Consider the following 24,306-nt stretch of genomic DNA (forward strand, 5'->3'; position numbering starts at 1 on the left):
ACTTTAAGTTCCTCCCCTTTCCCATGGCGGTAAGCCTCCCTCCCATAGAGACAGTACAACCCAGAAGTTTGGAATCTAAGATATTAGGTTCAAATCCAGACCCTACCACTTATACCTCTGTGGCTTTTGATGAGTTACTTAACCTCTCTGAGCCTGGGTTTCATCATCCTTAAATGAGGTTAGTAAATCCTCTCTCATAGTTGTGTTTAAATGGAACTAATGCAATGTCATCAATACATGGTAGCTTTTATTATTGTCTGGTGGAAGATGAGTGACAGATGTGACTAACCATAACAATAACTCATGTTTGCCGAGTGTTTTATGATTACATGGTACTTTCCCATTATGATCTCATTTAATCCTCAGAACCAGTATATGACGCAGTCATGACTGTCACCCCAATTTTCAGATGAGGAAAGAGCTCTAGAGAAGGTCAGTAACTTGGTCAAAACTCTGGTTCTCTGACTTTATGTTCTGGGCTTTTTTTTTTTTTTTAATGATATCCCTCTGCCTTTCTGGAACTATACATCACAAAAATAATAGTAGCTAAAATGATAGCACATAAGATACAATTCAGACAATGTGCTGTTTACTTGTATTACCTCATTTCTTCCTCATAGCAACCCTAGGGGAGAGGGAATATAAAATTCCCATTTCACGGATAAGAAAGCCATGACTCAGAGAGGTTAAGGGACTTGCTGTTGGTCACAGAGCCAGTGAATGGCTGAGCTAGATTTCAAACACACAGGATCTTACTCCAAAGCCTGGGCTCTTAACCATTCAGCTATGCTAATAAGGGAGCAGCGTAGGAACGGCCGAGTCAGGAGAACAGACACGGCTGGGCTGCGGGGTTGGAGGAGAGGGCAACGGTTTGGACGGGGACCCCGAGGCTGCCCAATACCTACACAGTCCAGCTTGCTCTTCTTCCACAGGTGGTAGGGGTCGGTGAGCTGTTTGAGCGAGTTCTTGAGGTTGACAGCTATCAGGGCTCCTAGCACAGACTGGGGAAGCAGAACCATGTCCCATGTCACCTGGAGCTTTCCTTGGCTTCTTGTCCTTCCCACAAACACCTGGCCCTGGAGCCTGGTGGAACGGAGCTGGCGTTTCAGAACACCTCCCCTGCGAGAAGCTCCCACACTTGTGCACCCAGTTTGGAGAACGTGGGCACTGGATTCGTGGGGCTCCATCCTATCCCCCTGCCCCTTCTCTTCCTGTTCTTCCCACATTCCTGACCGGCCCTTGCCTCGAGCCCTCCTGGCTGGGCCGTGAGCGTGCGCTCCCACGTGTACAGTACTTGCCAGCACTGCAGAGTGGACTCCAGGCTGGAGTTTGAGCCCAGCGCTGCACTTTTTAGCTGCCTCTCTATGGACAAACCAGCCTCACCTTCCCTCCCCTCTCAAACGGGGAGAATAAGTCCTACTTTGTCTACCTCTCAGGGTTGTGACTGGGATTCAATGTGACAAATGACAGCACTTCGTAATTTGTGAAGCAACAATCCCAGCGACTCTTAAGGATTCTTTCAGTCTCCAGCCCCCCCTGGCCCCCAGTCCCTTCCTGGCCTCTGCTAGCGCTCTGGGTTCTTACCTTGGGGAGAGGGTACAGATAGGACCCCAGGACCAGCATGGTGACCATCACCACCAGAGACACGCACAGGCTTGCCACCTATTCAGAGCCGGGAATGACAGGGTCGGTGTGAGGCCCCTGTTCTGGCCTTCCTTCCAACTGATGACTTTGGAGGAGTGGAGGGTAAGGGGGGGAGCAAGGTCGGGAGGCCGCTGGCCTGGCTTGCCCGTGTCGGGGGGTCCCTGTGGCAACTTTTCTGTATCCCCTTCAGCTCCCCGGTCCCTCCCTTCCCTGGCACAGAGCTCACCTGGGATTTCCCTCCAGCTCCATCTACAGCCAGAGTGACCGAGAGAGCACAGCAAATGACATGGATTTTAAAGAAGGAGCCAAAGAAGTTGCTGCAGCCCAGGGCGATCATCTCCTGCAGGGAGAGGGGCAGCATTGGAACCTGGAGGTCCGACGCCAGGGGCGAGGGCAAGGAGACCAAGCCCAGTCCGCCGCCCAGCCCGGCTGGCTCTCGGGCCCAGGACCTGGGCGCTTCCGGCTGGCAGTCCGCCTCTTGGGGTCGGGGGACCTCTCCACCCCCCCACCCCCAGCCCCTGCTGAACGGCAGCCTGCCTCACGTCAGGCTGAAGGGCCCCTCTCCCGACCTGGGCCTGCTCTTCCCAGTCTTGCCAGGGGCGGCCAGAGCTACCTGGTTAGGATCCACGTCATAGCCGTGCTTGTTGGCCAGGGTCCGGCCCATGGCCAGGTTGATGACATAGCCCACGATGGCGAGGGAGAAGGCTGTGCCCATCATGTCCTTCCACTGTGACACCACAGGCAGCACCGCAGTGGGGAACCTGCCAGGAGCCAGAAGAGCGTGTGAGGGACGGGAGGGCGCTCAGCCTTCATCAACCCCCAGGGAGCAGCCCCACGTGCCAGGGCCTTTACATCAATCGTCATCCGCACAGCCCCGGAGGATGGGTACCGTCACTCCTGTGTACCCAGGGGGGAAGCTGAGGCTTAGACCTAAACGACTTGTCCGGGGTCACAGAACCGGGAGGAGGTGGGGCCTGGTTTGTTCAAGTCCAAATTCTGGATCTGCAGCACTCACTAGTCCACAGACCCTTTCAGGGCCACGGCACTGCCATGGGCTCCCCACCCCCCCGTGCCTGCTCCGGCTCTACAGGGCAAGCCTCGTCCCTCCTCCCAGCATGGTGCTTGGCAGAGAGCGGCTGCTCTGTGAGTTCTGTTGATCCTAGTAGATTTCTCTCCACGGGGATAAAAAGAGCCAATACATCAGCGCAAGGCAAAGAACCCGCAAGGGCTGACCAGAGAGGCTCCAGTAGCCTGGGTCTAATGAAACTTTAGCGGGGAGGGCGGCAGTGAAGATTGACTTTTCATCAAACCACCAGCATTGGCCGGCTCTTCTTAATAATACATGATAGGAATAATTCACATCTGACCAGTGTCACGCAGTGTAGAGTGCCTTTTCTAGGGTTCGTCTCATCTCAGGCTCTCTGAGCCCGGGCTGAGGTGGGGGGTCTGGTGGGGGCGGGGCCTGGGCTCCTGGGTTGCCTGGACTCACCCATGTTGGATCTCCCCCACGATCTGCATGTGGTACTTTTGGGGCATCTTACAGCCCCCGGAGATAGCTGTCGCAACCACCACCTGCAAACCCCAAAGTGCAGAATGGGGATTGGCCCTAAGTTGGCTCTGGGGCAAGGGTCCTTCCTAGGCCTCCCTTTCCCCCAAGGGCCCCAGCCCCACTCCCCTGGCTTCCTGAGAGGGAACGATCTGATGAGCGGGAAGAGCGGGAGCCGTATACAAGGGGATGGAGGGGAGGGCATCAGGCCCCGCTTCCTGTTCTACCGGCGCCCGGTGGGGTAGGGAGGGGGGTGGGGCTGGCCTGGCCCCTGCTGGGTCCTCTCTCACTGCCTGCCCAGCCAGGTTCTCACCACAATCATCTCCGTTGGGATGGGGAAGCGGATCTTGTGCATGTAGCGGGCGTTGAGCTCCTTCACCAGCACCAGGAAGGCGCCGCTGATGAGGGCGAAGACCAGCGAGGCGATGTTGGTGTGCGGGAGGTTTTTGCAAATGTCAATGAAGGTCTAGGGGAGAGAACACCACAGTCCCAGGCTCCCACCCCTTCTTCCCATACTGTCCCCATCCTTGGGTGCCTGGCCCAGTGAAGGGATGTTAACGATACCTATGGGACACACAACCAAAGCAGAATTCAGGCTCTGGTCAAGAACACTGTCCCTTCTGCCACCCCCCTCCCCCAAGGGCACACCAGGAGCTCATGCTGGGATGGGGAGGCTGACTCCCTTTCTCTTTTTCTAGCTAGAAGAAGAGGAATGGGTTCAAATCAAAGGGGGGGGGGCGGATCAAGATGAGATGTATAGAAGAACTTCCCAGGCAGGGAAGGGTTGAAGCCCTGGAATGGGGCACTGATGGAGGGTGAACATGGTGTTTCCTGTAGGGACTAAGCGCAGAGAACCTTGGCCAGCCCTCTACGTCACGTGCTCGACTCTCCCTCCCAAGGTGGGACCCTCTCGCGTTCTTCTCTGAACCATGGGTCAGACAGCCCTTCCTGAGATGGCCTCACCACGCGGCACTCGCCCCTTCTTCAAACAGCAAACTCTGTTTGTGCGTCTCCCCAAGCCCCTTCCTGTGCACAGAGGTGCGTCCCCAGACTCACAAAGACGATGGACCCTGGGCCGGCGTAGGAGGGGATGGTCAGTCCGAAGATGTACTTAAGCACTGAGATGAGGATCTGCAGGCCAGCGGCTGTCATGAAGCCCCGGATGAAGGACTCGGAGAGGTAGATGGCCACGAAGCCGAACTGCACGAAGCCCAGGCCCATCTTAGGAGAGGAAGCGGGGCGGGAGGGGAGCCAAGTCGGGTCGGCAGCTCTCAGAGCCTGTCTGACCGAAATCCCAGCAATCTCTGGGACAAGCGGTAGCTCTAGGGAAATGAGCCTTTCTTTGACCTTGTCCTGCCCTTTTACTGTGTCCTATGTGCCCTGCCATCAGACTTTCTGTTCCTTTAAGGCAGAGGACTCTGCCCCTTCACCTCTCCGGCGGCTTCAGTTTCCTTATCTGTAAAATGAGTGTGTTTCTCCTCCAGTTTTTCTTCCCTCAGGAAGTGACTACCCACCCAATTGCCCAACCAAAACCTTGGAGTCGTCCTACTGCCTCCCTCTCCTTCCCCTCCCACATCCAGTGTATCACCAAGCCCTGTTGATGCTGCTGGCAAAAATGCTCCTTAAACCCACACCCACGTCCCTCTTCACCGCCACCTCCCTGGTCTGGGCCCCCTCTGCCTTGATTCTAATCTAGCCTCCCATCCAGCATCTTCTCTGCTTCCTCCACGAGTCTTAAAAACTACTAATCCGACCCAAATCCACAGACCCCAGACTTCATTGTCTGACCCTTGATTACCTCTCTAGTCTCGTCCCCGGCCTCTCCTGAAATGGCCCTCTACCCTCCAGCCGCACAGAGCGCCTTGCCACTCAGCTCAGATGAGAACTTCTCAGGCCTCGGAGCTTTGGGTTCTGTTCCTCCTGCCTGGACCATCCTCTGCACTGTGTTCATTTGGTTATTGATTAGCTTCTCATCCTTTAAAACTCAGGCCAAATGTCACCTCCTCTTGGACGCCTTGCCTGACTTTCCCTTCTGTGTTCCAACAGCTATTTGTATAAAGCTCTATTATGCTGCATATCTTATCGCACACAAATTTATCTGTTTACATGGCTACTTTCTCTGCTAGGCTGTGAGCTTCTGGAGAGCTGGGTCTCTTTCTTATTTATCTTTGTTTCCCCAGGGCCTCATCTAGTTCCTGGCACCATGAAATAACAACAACAACAATAACAACAAAACCCATAAAAATTAGACTTTGGCAACCAGGGCTTCCTTATACACAATACTTAAACTTTGTGTCTTTGATTTTTTCAATCCTCATTTCTTTCACTGGGTAAATAGATTTCTATCACTTCCAAGTCATTATATTTCATTCAAAAAGAGCACTTGGATACTTTGGAAAAAAACCCTCAAAAAAATGTGAACTTATATCTTAAAAAAAATACAATTTACAAAAATGATGGGGGTTGGGGGATGGGAGTGGGTTATATGGGAACCTCATATGTTTTTTAAGGTAACATTCTTTGTGATCTATTAACTTTAATTTAAAAAGTGTAAAAGAAACCCAAAAACCCAAAAATCTGTGGAATGAATGAATGAATGAATGAATGGCTGCATGAAAGGTGCTCTTTGAGCTTGCTCCTGGCTTTTGGCATTCTGTCATGCGGTGCTTCCCAGCAGAGCTCGCTGCACCTGGAGGAAGCTCAGTTGATATTGGGCAGCTAGTGTGTGGCTGGGAGCAGAGGAGGCTGGAGGGGGAAGAGGGCGGTTGAGTAACCTGGTAACCTGGGAGCATAAGAAGGCATGGAAGGGAAGCCTGTGCTGGCAGAGGGAACTGCTGGGCGCTGGGAGAGTTAGTGGAGAGAGTCTTTTTGTCAGTCTGTAAGTCTGGAAGAGTTGTACCAGGTGTGAAGTCTGGTTTTATGGTCCTGCCTGGAGGTGAGTGAGGAGCTAACCCTGATCTTTCAAGATTCCTTTTTTGGCCCTGGAGATGGGGAAGAGGAAGGAAGTAGAATCCGAAATCAGGCGGCAGACTTGGCCCAGTGGTTAGGGACGTCCATCTGCCACATGGGAGGTCCACGGTTCAAACCCCGGGCCTCCTTGACCCATGTGGAGCTGGCCCATGCGCAGTGCTGATGTGTACGAGGAGTGCCGTGCCACGCAGGGGTGTCCCCTGCATGGGGGAGCCCCACATGCAAGGAGTGCGCCCCGGAAGGAGAGCCGCCCAGCGCCAAAGAAAGTGCAGCCTGCCCAGGAATGGTGCTGCACACACAGAGAGCTGACACAAGACGCAACAAAAAGAAACACAGATTCCCGTGCCGCTGACAACCACAGAAGTGGACAAAGAAGACACAGCAAACAGCCACAGAGAACAGACAACTGGGTTGGGGGGAGGGGGAAGGGGAGAGAAATAAATAAATAATAAAAATAAATCTTTTTTTAAAAAAAGAATCCTAAATCAGCTTTAACATCAAAATGAACTGGGGCTTTGAGGTAGGGGCAGGGTGGGCTGATGATGTGCCCCAGCCGGCCCTGCAGGGGTGGCCGCCCCTCACCTGGATGATGGCAGTCAGGCAGGCTAGCGTCGCTGACACGTGCAGCCTCTCCGCCTCCATGGCCGCCGTGTCCACGATGCTCTCATTGGTGGCGTTGTTGAAGACCCGGAATTTCGACTCTGGGGCCAGCTGCAGACAGATGTTACCCACCAGGATGCTGATAACGGCAAAGGTACCTGTGGTGCCCCACCCAGCCGGCAAAAGTCAGAGGTTTGGACCACGCCCATGGAAACCAGAGAGGGGCCCAGGAGTGCCCCCGACCCCCAGGGTGACGGATCCCCACACGTCCGACGCTCCTCTCCAGCATCACAGCCGCCATTCACACCCCTCCGTGGTGCGCACTTTGCAAGGTGCTTTCTCCTCCAGGGTTACTCTCACCTCATGGGACCACATGAGGAAATGAACTTGGAAATATAAGCGGAGCCTGAGCCAGAAACCAGGTCTTGTGACCAGGCCCTTTGTTTCGTCCCACTTAGTACCGGAGAGCACCAAATGTGTCCACAGAGGTCTGCTGGGACCAGCCTGGGAGTTAGAACGGTCCCTGGCATATGGTGTGCCATGTCCCACCCAGCCAGAGCCTAAGGAGGGAGGAGGCAGAGCAGGTAGCACTGAAGGAGCTCACAGAGGCTCAGTGGTTACACCAAGGTCACAGCGGGCTGGACAGACACAGTGGCGCTCCCTCCAGGACCGGCCTGCACCAACTCGAGGAGCATGCAGGTGGAAAGGCACCTGAAGCCCCTTGCCATGCCACCCGTCCCCAGGCTCCAGGGCAACCTGACCACCGGGAGGGGAGAGGCCTTACCTGGCACCATCTGGTGCACGCCCCCCAGGAAGAAGTAGGTCAGGAGGGGGAAGAAGGAGGAGTAGAGGCCGTTGACTGCAGGAAGGTTGGCCAGCAGGGCGAATGCCATGCCTGGAGAGGACACAGAGGTGGAAGGCTTAGCCACATGCCTGGGTGATGGAGGCCACGGACTGTAGGGGGAGAGGGAAGGGGAGCAGCAGGCCAGACCTGGCTGAGGGACCCCCGCACCTTGTGGGACCTGGATGGATCCACCACTGAGTCCGCCGAGCAGGTCCGGGACGAGGTAGCTCTTGATCTTATATTTGGGGAGCCAGGAGAGAATGGGGAGAAACCCGAAGACCGCGGTTTTGATCTTGGCTGAGGAGCACCTGGAGGGGAAGAGGGCAGGTTTCCATTCAACACTGCCTGGCTTGGACACCCGAATTGGGGAGGGAATTTTTTAATACCCTGCTCTTGGTCATTCATTCATTCATTCATTCATTCATTCAAAATTCATTTAAAATTCAAGTATGACCCTGGGCACCCACCCTAGGCTGTGTGCCAGGGATACTGAGAAGAAAAGCCAAGAACTTTCTTTTGAGAGTCTGTCACCCTGGGCATCAGCTGCAGGGCTTCAGATCTCTGGCTGTTCACCCTGGGATATCTATATGACTCAGCTTAAAGGTGGGGATCTTATGGTGGCTTAGCCTTCTGAGATATCAGGTCCGTCTCCCGGCTCACAAGGTGTTTCTCCAGAAAAGGCTTCTCTGAATCCCTGCCGGCATGGGCCCCGCTGGCTTGGGCTCCCACAGCCCCAGGTGCATCCTGTACCGTAGCTCGCCTTTTGCTGTCTCCACCACCAGAGAGCAAAGCCCACCATGGCAAGAAGTCCGTTTCTTTTGTTTGTCTTTGTTTAACTCGTGCATGTCACAGGAGTGCTTTGTAAATATTTGCTGAACAAATGCATGAAAGAATAAGTGAAATGATGGGCTGGTATTGAAACTCAGTCTGAGTGGGAGCTGCTGCCATTTTTCTTAGAACTTCCCCCAAAAGGATGGCTCCATTGTCCCCACAGGGTGTGCCTCCACTGACCTGCCATCCTTTATGAGTCCAGTACCCCAGTTCTTTGCCCTCTTAATTCACTGGCAGGGAAGGAAGAATGGGGGAACTGTTCATTGGTGAACTCAGGGCGGGGAGAGTTGATCCCTTCCCTGTTTGTTGAACACCTCGAGGTCCTTTCATAGAAACGCAGGAGCGGCAGGAACAAGGGCCTACAAACTCAAGGGTGACAGCTGGTGGATTGATGACCGGAGGGGGTGCCTTTCTTTTCTTCTCCCGGTTGAGGGAGCTCAAATATTTAGGCCCCATGTGGTGACTCATGGCCTGCTCTGATCAGGTCTCTTTTCTTTCCCGGCACCAATTCCTGCTCTTTGCTGTTGCTCAACAATAGTTTCCCTGAGACTGGGTCCCCTGGATGTCACCCAAGACTGAAACGAACATAGACAGTGCTTTGTACCCTGTGAAGTCTGAGCAGATTTTTTGTCCTTACCAACACTCTATGCAATGCTCATCACTGTCACCATCTGCCTCCTTGGTCTCTTCTGGGGCTGGTGGGTGCCCATCCCATCCTTGGGTTAGTGGAAGGGGAGTTGCATTGGTGGCAAATAGCTTAAAGCATTTCTAAAGTCTTGTCCTAAGAGAGAACCAGCCCTGCAGGGGCTCTATCGGGTTTTTGTTTTGTGTCAGAGAGAACTGAACTCATGAATAGAGAACTGGCTAGGGAAAGAAAACAACTCATTTGAGGGCTAGTACTGGCCCAGGCTTACTTGCAGGCCTGCCATATTTTGGGCAAAGCAATCTGAAGCCAGAAAGAAAAGCTGGAAACCAATGCCAAACAATTATACAGAGGCCCCAGAGGCCTTAAAGAGGGAAGTAGAGAGAAGGATTAGCTTTCTAGACATTCATTCACTCACTAGACAAATATTTATTGAGTACCTTCTGTGTGCCAGGCACTGTTTAAGGCTCTCGTGCCAGCCTATGGGAATTGTCAATTCCCTACATCCCTTTATAGCATTCATCGTGCTAATCATTCAAGGCAACAACAGACTCCTCCATGCCTCTAGCACAGAAACAACCCAAACTTAAACTCTTTGGGCACAAAAACTGGCAGAGTCTACCCACCCGAGGAGCGAGCTGTGGCTTCAGTGTCCACACTAAACATGCCTTGGGCTGTAACCGGACAGAGATGGAGCCTCCCAGCAGAAGCAGGGCTGGGCCAGGTTTTTAGTAAAGGCTCAAGTGGGTGATTCCCCTGGTCTGAACCTGTTCCACCTGCATCTCTACTTCAGCCATTGCCAGTGACCTCAATCCAGGTAACTGAATCAACTGTTTCCCCTGGGGAGTGAGGGAGCGCGAGCCAGCCCGGCTAGGGCTCAGTGAGGTCTGCCAGGAGTCTGGGGAGGGGGAGGGGGAAGCTCATAGCCTCAGGCTCCTGGGGGATGAGCAGAGATCACCCCACGGAGCCCCTTCTTAAGAGGCACGGCCTCACTAGCCATCCTCGCAAGCCAGGACACAGAGTGGTGGTCGGGGACCTGAGAGTGTGCAGAGCCCAGGGGCTAGCCGCACCTCATTCAGACCCCCTCGGGAGAGCCCAGGAATTTAGGGCCTCCTTTGGGTAGTTCTCTGGATCAGCAATACCCTGCAGGGAAAGAGGACAAAGGTCATGGGGTGGTGGTGGTTTCAGTTTTCCTTGGATAAGAAGGGAACATGACTTTGAAGCCCTGCCATGCCCACCTACAGCTCCCTTAAGAACCCCAGGAAGTCTTGGGTAGGCTGAGAAAGTGGCGGTTCCCCATGTGGGGGCTTGGGCAGCCCTACGTCGCTTCTGGAGCTGTGGATGGTTCTTGGTCCTCCTTCTCTCCTCCCTGGGGAGTCTCGCAGGACAGATGGGGCTGCAGGATCTTAAATCCCCTCCCCAGGGCTCCCCCATGCCTGTCTTAGGGTTACTGGCGTGGGAGCCATGTCCTGGTACAGAAAGGATTTTGGAGGGAGAGTGGGTGAGGGGAGCAGAGGAAAGAGGAATCTGGGCTCTGGGCCACGTTACCTGAAGGCATGGCGAAGTTTCTCTCCTACTGGGTAGGTCCGGTCCTTCTTTTCAAACTCATCATCGAAGAGGGTGAGAGAGTATGCGGCTCTGTCTACCACGTAGCGGGGCCTGGGCTGGCTCATATCTGGGGCATTTACAAGCTTCGGGAGAAGCAGAGTAGTGGAGAGTGAGGGGGCATCCCTCCCCAGTGCCAGCCTGGGGCCTTCTCCCTCTGGTCCTTGCTGCAGCAGTTTTATCCTGGTCTTCCCCGCCCCCATCCAGGAAGGTGCCTCCCTTCCCTCTTTCAGGTCTTTCCTCCAGACTCGCGTCTTCGGGTGGCCTTCCTTCCCCGGCACTGATGATGCACACACTTGCTCTGGCTGTTTTGCTTGGCGCCCGGCACGTGGCTGGCACTCCACACCTGTGACATCACCATCACCCCCGCCGAACACCAGGCAAAGAGGAGGTGGGAGTTCAAGGGCAGGACAGCTGGGACTCAGCTCGTTGAACCTATTCTCCACTGGGCCCCGGGTGTCCCCGCAAGCCAGTTTCTGTCTCCAGACCTCAGTTTCCCTGGCAGAAAGGCTCATACCAAGTCAACCAGTCAGCTGGGAAGAAACAGAGGAAAGAGCCTGCCCGGAGGCAGGGGGATGGCCGAGGTGACCTCAGGAGGACCCTTCCTGAACGCGATGTCTGAGACTTCACCAACAGGTTTCCCTGGGGGGACGATGGGGCGTTTGGGGAAATTGGGATGATCTGTTGCCGACTCTCTCTCCCACGGCTTCCTGTGCCTAACTTTTCCCCCACCCTTGTGTACTGGCGCCTCTCTCCTCCTCATTTTTGCGCAACCTTGCTGACATTCCGGGAGCTGAGAGGGACAGAGCTAAGTGCCAGGGCCCCTGAGGCCCGGAGGAGCTTCCTGTGGGAACCTTCCGCTCCCCTCTCACCTCCAGTTCCTCCTCTAGCTCCCTGCCCCTCCGAGCTGGGAGAAGCCCACTGACGGGCCTCAGAGGACAGAGGGAGAGATAAAGAAATGGGGCAGGCTCAGAGGGAGGGCTTATGTTGGGGAGGTAAGGAGTGTAGGGTGCCTGGGGCCCATTTGGAAAGACATTTCAGGTGGGGTTGAAGGTGAGTCAGCACATAGGGGTCGGAGAGGAGAACCTGGGTGAACGGGAGACGTTATCAGAGGGAAGCAGGCTGGGGGATGCCTTTTGGGGAAGAGAGCACTGGAGAGAGATAGAAAGAGCATTGACTAAGGGCTCAGAAACCTGGCTTTACTGGTGAGGAGGAGCAGGTGGCACTACTGCGCTGAGCCTCAGGCTGCCCCACGGTAAAATGGGGGTAACATACATTTCTCACAGGGTAGTGAGGACCAAGTGAGTTAATGGATGAGAAAGGGTTATATGAATGAAAAGAATGATGCAAATGAGTAGTTGCTATTTTTTTTTTTTTTCTGTTTCAGTTAGGCCAGTTTATTATGGTACTGAAAGAAGAGAAATGGGAGAAAATAACAGATTATGGGTCCCTGGAATCCTTATGGGTTAGTCCTGGCAGAGAGAGGAAAAGGGCTAAAAAAGGGCTGAAAGGGCTGCTTTACAGAGTACAAGCTCCCAGTACAGATTACAAGTCCCCAGGTCTATTTGCATGCTGAGTCCAAGAAGGGAAAGAAAGAGCATAACGGGGAAGAAGGGTAAAAAAAAAAAGTAGTTACTAGCAAGAGGATTGTGCTTGAGTTGATGAAGGTCAGGCTGGGGCGTTCCGTTCTTCTGGTCTTGGGACCCCGAGGCCCATAGAGAACTATGAGCAAGGGCTGGATGCCTGGCTAAAGCCCGCGGCACTGCCCAGGCTGGATGGCAGGGTGGGGGAATGAGCCCACCCACAGACCTGTGCCCACTCCAGTGCCTGGCACTCAATAAATGCTGGTTGAATGAATCAATCAGTGACGTTTTGGAGCAGACATGGAAAGAAATGAGTCAGAGCAGTGCCCTGTGTGCCATTTCGGTGGGAGAGGTAAGAGGCTGGAAGGCCTAAGGGGCACAGCACAAGTTTTGGAGCTCGAATGACTGGGGTTCAGAGATTCAATTTCTTCATCTGTCAATGGGGATAATAACAGTCCTGCAGGTTTCTGTGAGGACAAAATGAGATCATATGGGCTGAGTGACTGGCCTTTAGAGGCACCCAATAAATGGTAACGGCTATGATTACTATGTTTAAGACGGGAGGGTGCTTCCTTCCTCTTAGGAGGGGCTACTCAGAGGCGTGCAGCCCTCCACTATCTAGGGGAGGTAGAGTGGCCTCGCTCCTCCCTCCTGCCCTCTCCGCGGTCCGGGGGGTCCGGCTGTCCAGGTGGTTTGTCTGGCAGGCCCCTTGGGAGCAACGAGTGGGTTCCTCCTTGTGGAGGAACCAAGAGCTCCAGGCTTTGCTCAAAGATCATGGCTTGGGAAGTCTGTCCCAGGCCACTGAACACAGAAAGGAATAGCCAAAAGTTTCAAGGGGGCGTGAATCAGCAGAGGGGAGCCTCCTGGAAGAAGGGTGCTGAAGACCCTGATGCCGACCCCAGGGGTTGTTCCCTGAAGACAATCCCAGGATGCTTTTAAAGCCTGAAAGCTCTGGTAGCAGATGTGTGGGGCAAGGGGGGTGCTAACATCCGAACCCCACAGGCCAGCTCCCCCTCCTACCTGGCCACTTCCTGGGTGGTACCTATTTCTCCATCACCAAGCACCCCACCCCCACCCCCAACCTCTGCATTCAGCCATTCCTCAAGTCCAATAGCTATTTCCTCCTAATTTCTCTCCTGCCCATCCCCTCCTCTATACGGTGTTTCCACCCTGCCCCCATGTCCTCAGTCTGCTCCAGTCTTTTCACCTCACACCTGGACAGTTGCAATAACCTTCTAACTGATGTCCCCAGCCTCCAGCTCTGGTCCCTCCAATCCAGCCTACACGTGCTGCTTAGAAATCTCAGCTTTCCTCCTTGCCAGAAGGATCAAGCCCAGTCTCTTTATTTCGGCATTTTAGTCCTTTCACCATTTGGCCCTGTTTTGGTAGATTCAGTAGATTTGCCAGCTGAGAGCCCCTATACCTTCCTGGATGGTTTGTCCAGCAGCCGGCAAACAAGCTTTGCTCAGTTCCACCTCCGGGTCTTTGTTGCCACTTTCCTCCTTTCCTGAGATTGCCTGACTCATCCCTGTCTTTCTAGACCTGCCCATCCTTAAGACAGACTTATGTTGCCCCCGCTCCTCCTTCCCCCTCCTTCTCTTCTACAAAGACTCTCCTGACTGCCCCAGCCTTGAAGGATCTCTCTTTCTCCTCATGTCTACTTTAGCAGGTACTGTAGTACTTCTCCAGCCTGAACACTAGCCATTCCTGGCTGACACTTTCAGGGGACGGAGAGAGGAAAGAGGACAGCTTGGTGGAAAACCCTTCGAGAGCAGGTGCATGACTCAGGATGGTGTCTGCTCCCCGGGCAGGCTTCCCTACGGATGGGTGGCTAGAAACCAGGGGAGTCCCCTCTGACACAGGGGAACAGAGGAGAAAAGCTGCCTTGCTTTACTGGAATGCAAAAGCAGCCCCTTTCCCCATACACTCTGCCCATTCCATTCCAGAAGTGAAGTTCGGGGGGAGAAGGATCTAGGCTTTTTCACAATCCTGAGTTTTAATACACGGAAAAGAAGAGTCCAGCAGCCACTCAGACTCAGAGAAAGTTTTGTCTAGAAGGGAACTTGAGGACTCTGCTAGTCCAGTCCTCTCGTTTTACAGATGAAGGAGCTGAGTCTTGGAGAGAGGCAGGATGGGACTCTGAGCCAGGCCTTGACTTCAGTTCAGGTCCTGCTGGAAGGAGCCCTTCCGGGACGATGCCGGTCCCTGCCATCACCTGGCGCTGGCTCCCTGAGCGGCAACCGGAGTGCTCCTTTCAGACCACCCTGGTGGCCTAGCTGTCCCAGCTGATGACGCTGGACTTCAGGTTCTGAATTTCCTTTCAAGGGCTCTGCCTCCCTTCCTGCCTCTGTTTTCCCAGGACAAGGGCAGCCTCAAATCTGCAGCCATAGCTCCTGGCGAGGAGGTGTCCTTGTCATACTCCCTTATTCCGAGAATAGAGGTTGAGGTGGGGCGGGGCTTAGAAAGCCTACTTCACCCCAGCCAGTCCTTCAGGCCAAGGAGCTGGTGGAGGAGAGGGGGATGGGCAAGGAGGAAGAGGAGAGCTCAGTGAGGGGAGGGCCCTGCTTCTTGTAGACCGGCTCCTGGGGGTCTCAAAGGGGGCCGTGGGATCCCAGGGACCCCCAGAGAGGGCTCCTCACGATGCTAGATTAGGGGTGGGAAGGCAAAAGGGGGAGCAAGAGAGGGAGAAGTATAGAGAGTGCGCGGACTTGATCCCCAGTTAAGCAAACACCCAGCCCTGCTGAGTGATGTCAGCAACGCTGAAGAACAGTCAAGTGCTCTGCTGCCTTTTTAGGTGCCTTACAGTGGGAATCAGCAAGCCCGCCACCGACCCCTCCCCCCACCAGGGATTAATAGCAGGTGCCATGTGACAATATGGAGGAACAAAAGGGTGACCCTGCCACCCTCCCCCTCTGTGGTGGAAAGGAAGTGTGGGTCCCGATGAGCTAGAGAGACTTAGACGGAAGCTGGGGGCCTTAAGGAAAGAAGAGGGAGAGAAGGCAAGGCAGAGGGGAGGAGAGGAGGGTGCTCGGGAATTCCTACGGCTTGGCGAGGAAGTGGGGTCAAATCTGGTGCAGAGGGGATCCAGGGATCTTGTAGAGCTGAGGATTGGGGGATTGGGGACGAGGAGAGATGGAAAAAGGGAAATGGACTCTGGGGGACAGCACAGACCAGAGGAGGCCTCCTGGGCTCTCACGCCCTCTCATCAGAATCCCAGGTCTTCCCACAATGAGCTCTCGCAAAAGAAAGCCCAGTGGCACCTCTTGCCCATCATTTTTCTGACTAGAGTTTGTCAGCATTATCAGAATGCTGTGGGCAGAGGTGGGCTTGGACATAGTGCCTGGGTTCATGCCAGGAAAATCTTGGAACAGTGCACAATAAGGTCTGACAGTATTGCTAATTTTGCTGCTCGCACTCGGGAGGATTCTCTTCCTGGCTCCACAATTTCAGGCAAGTCACTCTGCCTTGCCTCCTTCTCCCATGCGCCCCATGCTTCCCGTGCCCTATTCCCTCTAACGTTTCCCAGGACTGGCGAGGGGGAAAGGCAGGAAATCATTGTAGGAGAACATCTGGGAGCAGGGAGGTGGGGGCTCTGGTCCAGGCCTGGAGGTGATGCCCTCACCGTGGCCCTGGCTGACCTCCTCCCCCAGCCCTGCTCAGGGCGTGTGCATGGGGGGGTTCATTACACACCCGTGCCAGGCACGGGCGCAGCCCTGGCTTGGCCAACCCACCCCTGGCGTCCTTATCGCTGGCCCCGACCTGGGCGATTACTGCATTCTGGGGAAGGAAAGTCACTTTGAGGTTTCCCCTTTGCTCTAGCTGCCACCCCACCTTGTCCGGGCGGGGAACCACAGGGAAAGAGCGGTCTCTGAGGGGCCCAGGTGTGGTTGGGGGCTGAGGATGGGATAGGAGGGACAAGGGAGTCACCAAGCCATTTTATAAGTGCTCCTTTTCTTTCTATTATCCCCACGTTTCCTGGTCAAACCTCCTGCCCCTTCCTGATCCGAGTCTCATTTCTTCATCAGTAACATGGGGGTTATGAGATGTCCCTAAGGTACCTTCCCACTCTGTTCCAGGGACTTGTACAGAGAGATTGACACCCCCCCCCCCAATTCCGGACTCGTATCTGCAAGCCCACTCTGCCCTCTCTGTTTCCACTGTTGGGGATGAGTGGAGGGGTACATGGCTGGATGGATGCTAGGCTGAGAAAATAAGCTCGAGCAAAAAGAACTAAAGCTGGACTTTGAAAGGCACTTTCCAACACCGCGACCTGAGCAAGGTCATGGGATCCCTGAAATGGACACTTAAGATTAGACTCCTACAAGTCTTGAAGGAGACCAGGGCAAGTCTCACTTGGAAGCAGGGAAATGGACAAGGAGACCAATGAAGTGTCTGGCGCTTCTGTTTCAAGGAATCCAGGTGTCCAAACAGGCACCAGGTGAAGACCAAATCTCCTTGAGAAGGTGGTCCAGCGACTTCTGTGTTCCCAGGGCTGAGCTGCTTAGCCTCCGGAACTTGGCTGGTATTGCACTAGCTCCCCATTCCCTAAGGGGGATGAGTGGTGATCAGATAGACTCTGCTTGTTTGTTTCGGCTCAACACACTCATTAACTACCTGCTATATGTGTCAATCCACGGGAAGGTGAGGGACTTAAGGAGGTAAAGAATATTCTGTCTCTGCCCCTAGGATTTCATACAAATGAGCACCAGAGCCTCTGCCTGGGCTCTGAGAAGTGTCCGGGAGAGCCATCCTGGTGGTGGGGGCAGTGAGTGTGCTCACCTCCCTGCGGCCCTAGGAGGTTCTTGCCAGGCTTTTGATCGCAAGGGTGGAGGCGAGGGAATGGGGAGGATCGTGGGGCTGTGGGAAAGGGCTTGTCTGTGTGAGGGAAGCCATCCAGCAGTGAAAGTCCTCTCTCAGTCTGCTCTACTCGGGGGGAGGGGGAGGGGCCTTGACACTCTGAGGGGAACCTGCTCTTAAAGCTGGTCTTCTCCTTGGTATCAAGACCCAGTGAGGTCAAGTATATGTGGGGTGTTTATTCTGCATGATAAATATTATTCTTGGCTGGGGACCCTGTGGGCCAACTTTGAGGAATGGGGGTACAGCCTGAGGGTGGCTTGGGACCCCTCAGAGCTGCAGGATGAAGCCTAGAAGCCTGGGAACCAGTAGAGCTGACTTGACACCCATCGTCCTGGCCCAAGCCCTTGAATGTGGAAGCATTCGCCTGGGAATCAGGCCCCCTGCCTTCTGCTCCCCCCTGCCTCACGGAGAGCTGTCCCTTGCTCTCTCCCCCCTTCCTCAATTTTCCCTCCTGTCACTTCTTCTGACTTCCCAAGATTAGTGGGACAAAGTGGATTCCACGCAGTCCTTGTTGGTGCCCGAGCTGATGAAGAAGTAAGTGAAGGAGAGCGTGTCAGGGTTGGAGGGAGAGACAGCCAACAGAGCAGGCTGGTGACCGAACCTGAAGGGACTTCTGCCTCCAGGACTTGAAAGGAAAGGGAAAAGGTGCAGCCATCAGCTGCAAAGGCTGGTGCCCCGAGGAAGGTCCAGCATATTTGCTCCTTCTTTGCCCTGGAAGCCCTTGCAAAGGAGCTGGTTGTTTTGCCCCACTCTCTTTTGGGATCTAGGTGACCCTAATCTACCAGAGCCTTCTTCTGACGAGCTCCCTTCAGCCTCTTGCCTTGCAGCCAAGGTCCTTATATGGAAGTGGGACCCAGTGGGTTGGCTTAGAGGTAAAGGGCTGGGGGCTGCTCTCAGACTCAGGGGCCAGAGCGTCCTCTCCACCTGTGCAAACAGCCCACCCCCATGACCCAGCTGGCTCCTGTTATCCCTTCTCGTGGTGCCCGCCCTCTGCAAGGCATGACCCCCAGCCCCTTGAGGTGGGCTGGGTGGGGCTTACCGGTGGGTGAGCAGAGCTGGGCTGGGCAGGGCTGCAGGTGTGTCTGGGGAGCGGGCAGCGAAAGGTGTTCCAGAGGTGTGCGAAAGGGCTCTGCTCAAATAATACAGGGAGGCGTTTATAAATAACTTTACCTCAGGGCTACGGGGTGAGCCGGGCTTCTGATTGGCTCGGAGGGGAAGTGGTTTTGAACACTACACCATAGCTAAGCCTGAGGAGATAGGAAAAGGAGATAAGGGGAAAAAGGTCCCAAATGAACAGCCCTTTTTTTGTTTTACCTGGGGAGCAGGGCTGTTTGATGGGAGCTTGGCACTTCCTAAATCCACCCTGAAGACAATAGGTCACATTCAGCGGGGCCCCTGCTCCACAGGCTCCCCCAAGGCGGCCAGTGGAGGCAGAGGAGGGGGATGCGGCAGACTCCTTTCTGAGTCTGCTCTCCTGCTGCTTCTGGGGCTGGGGGTCAGGCCAAATTGCCTCTTGGACAAAGGGCCCCATTGAGGCTACCTCAAGGGGTGGGGTCCTAGGACTGCTTGCTTTGAAGGTTGGCGAGCTAGGATGGGGAGGGGGCCCCTGAACACCCCTGGGGAAGGGAATGAGCCATGCCTGGAGGCACTGAAGGCTGTGGGAGGTTTGCCACTATGTTGGAGACCTGGTTCCCCACTTCTGTCCCCGACCTTAAGTCCCTGGTAAGCTCTGTGCTTTTGTGCTTTGGTCTATTCAGCAGAGCAATGGGGAAAGTATTCATTGCCCTCCTAAGTTCCCAGCTAGGAAGTAAGGGTTTGGGATCTGGTGGAGGAGCTCAAGAAACTGGACTTAACAACAATCGTGTGGGCTAGCAAGTCTCCAATTCCCAGGCCTCTGCCATTTCTAGGAATTAAAGTCCATTAAGGTACACCTGGGTCGTGGCTCTGCTCAAGCTGCTGTCTGCCTTCTGGGTTGGAGCTGCCCACCCCACACCCATCCAGCACTTTGGAAAAATCTCAAGAAAGTAGTTCTGGAGACTGCTGTAGGTGGGCTGGTGGGGGGTCTTTTCAACATTGTCTTCTGGGTGGCAAGGGGGTAGGGGCAAGCTCCCACCTGACGCCAGGTGCTCCTTCCTTCACAACATCTGGAAGAGCACTTGCCCCTGTCTTGAATTGTGCCCCCTACCTCTCCAAAAGAAAATAGAGGGTTTGAAGAGGGTTGGGGTTGGAATCAGTGCAGGAGGCTTCAGTAAGGCACCCCTGGTAGTTAGGGTAAAAGTGTCCCGGGGAAGGTGAAAGGAGTTAGCTACATAATAGGAATTCAGCAAATATTTGTTGAACGAATAAAAGAACGAATTATCTGCACACCCAACCCAAGGGATAGTTTGTAGATGCATTCATTGCTTGTGGGGACTTGGGAAACACCTAAGTTCACCCAGAGTTGTCAGGGGAGAGCCAGGGATCTACACATCTCTGAAAAACCCAGAATGCAAGTGACCTAAGCATGCCCTGTTGCCTACTGAGGCAAGGTTATTGGATACTTTCCCTGGAAGATCCTCCCAGGCCATTCCTTTGGCTTAGCTGCCATGTGGCCTGTTTGTCCCTGTGCCCCTGCTTCACCATTGTAACACTGATCATGTGTGGTGTCTACATGCTCAATTGTCAGTCTTTCTTGCAAGACAGAGAACTCCATGAGGAGGTTGAGGCAGTGCCTGTCTTGTTTTCATGTTTGTATGCCCAGCACCTAGCCCAGTGCCCAGTGCTCAGCAGGAGTTCAATATACGTTTGTGGAAGGATGTGTTATGGAGTCTTTAAGCAAAGCAGAGCCATAGGGCAAGACTTTATTGATGCGTCTCCAGCATTGTCCAGTGGTGTGGGTAGCCTGATGGGTTCTAACCTTTGACCACACAATTCCTAGAAAGCAGATGGGTCATCAGGCTCTCCTTATACTGGGTGACAGTGGCCATCAGGACAGAACAACGAGGTTGCCCTGCTGGGATACCTTGCCCACCAGGGAGTCTTCTGTTTGCAATTTGAATTCCTACAGGGCAGAGAATGCATGATCCAGCTGACCGGAGCACTTGGGGCTGCCTTCAGGTACATTTCTCATGTTTAGATGTTCCGTGGACATTCTGGCTGATTTGTTGGTCTAGTGTGAGCTTTGCCAGTGTGAGTGAGCCTGACCAATTTTCTGTAGTAACGGTTGGCTTACAGAGGGCTTTCATTAGTTATTTGGTTCCAATCTCATAACAACCATATGAAATGGGTTTGCCACCATCATTTTTCAGATGCTGAAACTGAGGCTAACTGAAGTGAAATGGTTTGTCCAGGGTCACAAAGATCTGGGGAGGAGAGACTGGGATCTAACTTGGATAGCATGGATTCAAACCCTATGCTTAATCCATTATATTGCTTTAATCTTTGAACCTGAAAACCTAAAGATGAGCTCTGACAAGACCCTACCCACTAGATACTTTCAGCTTTCCTTTCAGGTGCATCTCCCAAGGTAACTGGGATAAAGCTGATTGGGGCAGGACACTTTCTGGGGTTGGGAAATGGAGAAAAAGAGACACAAAAGGCTCAGAAACAGAGAGGAAAAAAGACACCTCAAGATCCAGAGCAACTCTTCTGGGCATGGTTCCTAAATGCATTTAAAATGGCCCAGTGTTTGCTGTACTGTCATAGGCTATCCTACAATACTGCTTCCAACAAAATTAGGCTATCCCAGACCCCTGGTAGTAGAATTGTTTACTTTTATACCAAGAAGGTTGGAAAGCACCAAAATCCACATGTGGTGTGTGCCCAGGCCGACTCTGAGGCGTTTGTGCTGTGAGACCTAAAGTTCTGATGAGGTTATCTTAAACAGAAAGACAGGTCAGCAGAGCTTGTGGTGGTTCCGTGTGTGCTAAACGTGTCTATGACAGGATCAAGCGTGCTTTCCTGATTGAGTAACAGAAAATCGTTGTGAAAGGGTTGAAAGCACAAGCACAGAAAGCTAAATTAAAAAAAAAAAGGAATCTTTTTTGAGGTTCAAAGGCTTGTTTAAAAAAAACAAACAGAAAGATCCAAAGCAGTTTACAGTCATGAATTTTGTTGATGATTTACGAGGAAAGCAGGTAAGCATCTACAATATCCCTCTGTCTGGAGAGGTATAGATTCTCCTTGGGTAGCAAATGACTCCACCCAAAAGCCTAGGGTTGAAAGCTGTATTCATCCGTGCAATTATTTACTTTTTTAAAGAAGTGTTTTAAATTACTATTTATTTATTTTACTATTACTAATTTTTTTAGGAGTTACCAGGGATTGGACCTGGGTCCTTGTTCACGAGGAGCTAGCGCTCCACCACTGACCTGTGCCCACTCTCTGATGCATTCATTTAAAAACAGGAGTGCCAGGAGAATATCCTTGTGTGGATACAGAGAAAAACAGGACCTAATCCCAGCCCCGAAAAGGTCTCACGGTCTGGTGGGGAAGACAGGAAAGTGAAGACCGTTATGCTATGGAAACAGAAGCAGGGAGCACAGAGGAGCGGTGCCGAGCTCAGCCCAAGGGGTGGGAGAGGGCATCAGGGAAGGCTTCCCACGAGAGGGACACAGAGGGACTGCCGCAGGCGAAGCTTGGAGACCTCAGCTCCCACCCCAGGGTGGCCACCTGCAGGAGGCAGCAGGATGGGGGCTGCTCCTGAAAGCACTGTCTCTGCAAACGTTTTCTTGCTTGTCCCCAAGCCCTGTCTGACTTCTGAATCCATCCAAGTTTCTCTGCTTTAAAGCCCCTCCCTGTGTGCCCCTCTGACCCAAAACACGATCATCCTATCATCCTCCCTGACCCTGTTCTTCAGTGCATCACACCACCCTGTGCCTGTATGCACACACAGACACACGAACCCACGTCAGACAGGTCTGGGGATTTACAGAGTTAGGCAGATAGAGCCAAAGTGTTTATAAAGTACTCCCCTGAAAGACCTCCCCCTTGTGCTAGTCCAGCTAAGGAACAGCTCTTTTGCAGATGAGCAACCTGATCTAGACCCTGAAGGAGACAGTCTGCCTTAGCTCTACCTGCTGGCTGGCTGTGTATGTCCTGTGCAGGGTCTGTGCCAAGGGTGTGGGTGGGGTCATGGCTTGGGCAGTGCAGCCCAGCGACTTAAGCAAACACCTCAAGGCTGAAGAAAGAAGAGTCTCCAGCACCCTGCCCTGCAGCGGCGTGACCTGACCCGGCCCCTTGGCTGCAGGTTTCACCCACGCATGGAAACTAACAGGGCTGCGGAGATAGCCAAGTAGAGCCCAGTTCTTGCCCCTTACCCCAGGGAAGCCCAAGGGCTCAGTGCCCCAGCTATGAGCCTCTTAGGCCGGTCCAGGAGACCTGAGGGGATGGGGCAGAAGGGGTGGAGTGCCCAGGGCAGGCTGGTCATTTAACAGGCAGAACTCGAGAGGCACCATATGCCTGCTGGGCTGCAGGGATACCAGAGCAGGTGAGAGCCGAGAACCTGAAAGCAGCAGGCGGGAGGAGGCTCCCAGAATATACACAATGGCAGAGCTTGGGGACAGTGTGTTGCAAAGCCCCTTCCGGTGGACTCTGGGTGTGGAGGGTGTGGGTGGGCCCTGTCTGGAGAGCCTCAGGTCAGAGTTGGCCACCAATCCATCAGCATCTGAGGCCAGAGGAGAGGAACTGTCACCAAACCAAAGAATGGGGGGAAGAGGAAGGGGACATAAGGCTTATCTGGTTCACCTCCCTCACTTTACACATGAGAAACCTGAGGCACCGAGAGGGAGAGGCACCTGCCCAAGGTCACCCAGACAGGCCACTGGCATTGATGAGCAGACAGCTTAGGTCAGCCTCCACCCGGGCCCCGGGGTATGAACCCAGCTCTCCCTGCCCAAGTGACCTCCTCTCACTCCGTGTTCTCAGCGTCCCTCAGTCGTTACCCAGAGGCGGGCGTGTTCCTTCGCAGAGGGGCTGCTCTGCTCTGCTGAGCTCTGGCTGGATTTGTGGAGGGAGAAGTTTGGGGGCGAGCAGTTCTGCAGTCTGGGGACCCGGGAGCCCAGGGTGGGACCTGGCTCATGCAGGGGTGGGGCATGGTCCTGCAGCCTGAGAAAGAGGAAGCTACTCTGCTCAGAACCAGAAATGTGTGGACTGGGCGAGAGTGTTGGAGGCAGTTCACACTGCCCTGGGGATGCCAAGAAGGGGGCTGGAGGTGGGGAGGGGTGGGCTCCAGACCGCTCGCCTTGGCTCATGGACCCCTTGGCTGTCTTTCTGACTTTGGGGCCTAAAGCCAAGCACATTTTAACCCGAAGGTAGGGGCTGCCTCTAAGAGGAGGGTGTAGGGGGCTTCAGCCCCAATTCATAGGGAAGTGGGACGGAAAAGCATGGCCTTGATAACCCCGCATTGGACCTCACCCTATCTCCAGGGTCTAGCAAGACAATTAGATCAGATGTAATTTTGTGACCTTGGGAAAGTCGCTGGGGAAAAGATGCCTTTCCCAGCTCCCCCCTCTTATTCCATGTTCTGCACCCACCACCCTGTCCAATCCAGCCAGCTCTTCCTCCCAGCTGCCCCCACCCGCACAGACCTCTCTTCCCTGAGTGCTGGGAGCTATACTATCTGAACCCCTTGTTGGCCCCAGGTGAGGTGGTCTATGTCTTCTGTCTTAGTTTTGTCTCCCAACAGCTACTTTTATTTATAAAGATTTATTTTTTAAATTAATCTCTCTCCCCCCACCCCCCAGTTGTCTGCTCTCTTTGTCCATTCGCTGTGTATTCTTCTATGTCTGCTTATATTCTTGTCAGCAGCACCTGGAATCTGGGTCTCTTTTTGTTGCATTGTCTTGCTGCATCAGCTCTCCATGTGTGTGGCGCCATTCCTGGGCAGGCTACACTTTTCTCGCACTGGGCGGCTCTCCTTACGGGGCACACTCCTTGTGCATGGGGCTTCCCTATGCGGGGGACACCCCTGCGTGGCACGGCACTCCTTGCACGCATCAGCACTGTGCATGGGCCAGCTGCACACGGGCCCAGGGTTTGAACCTTGGACCTCCCATGTGGTAGGCGGGCACCCTATCTGTTGGACCAAATCTGCTTCCCCCCAACAGCTTCTTGAGATCAGGGACTGTCCTAGATGCACTTGAGAAGCTTTAGGATATAGTGGGAAGAACAAAGACTTTAGGCTCCAGTCCTGACTCTGGGGTTT

The 24,306-nt window shown here is 53.9% G+C and overlaps 1 protein-coding gene across 2 annotated transcripts in view; it reads right to left on the reverse strand.

The window, feature by feature from the left end:
- SLC26A9 (solute carrier family 26 member 9) overlaps positions 1-18,242 on the reverse strand; it is a 37,126-nt gene extending 18,884 nt beyond the window's left edge. Inside the window, exons 1-12 of one of the 2 annotated variants that reach the window (XM_058275098.1) lie at positions 18,163-18,242; positions 10,627-10,769; positions 7,773-7,912; positions 7,545-7,655; positions 6,743-6,918; positions 4,247-4,411; positions 3,504-3,656; positions 3,134-3,216; positions 2,258-2,405; positions 1,871-1,984; positions 1,585-1,662; positions 906-1,001 (exon numbers count right to left, since the gene is read on the reverse strand). In XM_058275098.1, the coding sequence (XP_058131081.1) occupies positions 906-1,001; positions 1,585-1,662; positions 1,871-1,984; positions 2,258-2,405; positions 3,134-3,216; positions 3,504-3,656; positions 4,247-4,411; positions 6,743-6,918; positions 7,545-7,655; positions 7,773-7,912; positions 10,627-10,751 (1,389 nt within the window). In that variant the 5' untranslated portion in view covers positions 10,752-10,769; positions 18,163-18,242. Of the gene's footprint in view, positions 1-905; positions 1,002-1,584; positions 1,663-1,870; positions 1,985-2,257; positions 2,406-3,133; positions 3,217-3,503; positions 3,657-4,246; positions 4,412-6,742; positions 6,919-7,544; positions 7,656-7,772; positions 7,913-10,626; positions 10,960-18,162 lie in introns of those variants that run through there. The other variant, XM_071207694.1, reaches the window with a different exon arrangement.
- Positions 18,243-24,306: the final 6,064 nt, after the last annotated feature.

The sequence above is a fragment of the Dasypus novemcinctus genome, chromosome 13 (genome assembly GCF_030445035.2).
Source record: "Dasypus novemcinctus isolate mDasNov1 chromosome 13, mDasNov1.1.hap2, whole genome shotgun sequence".
NCBI lineage: Eukaryota > Metazoa > Chordata > Mammalia > Cingulata > Dasypodidae > Dasypus > Dasypus novemcinctus.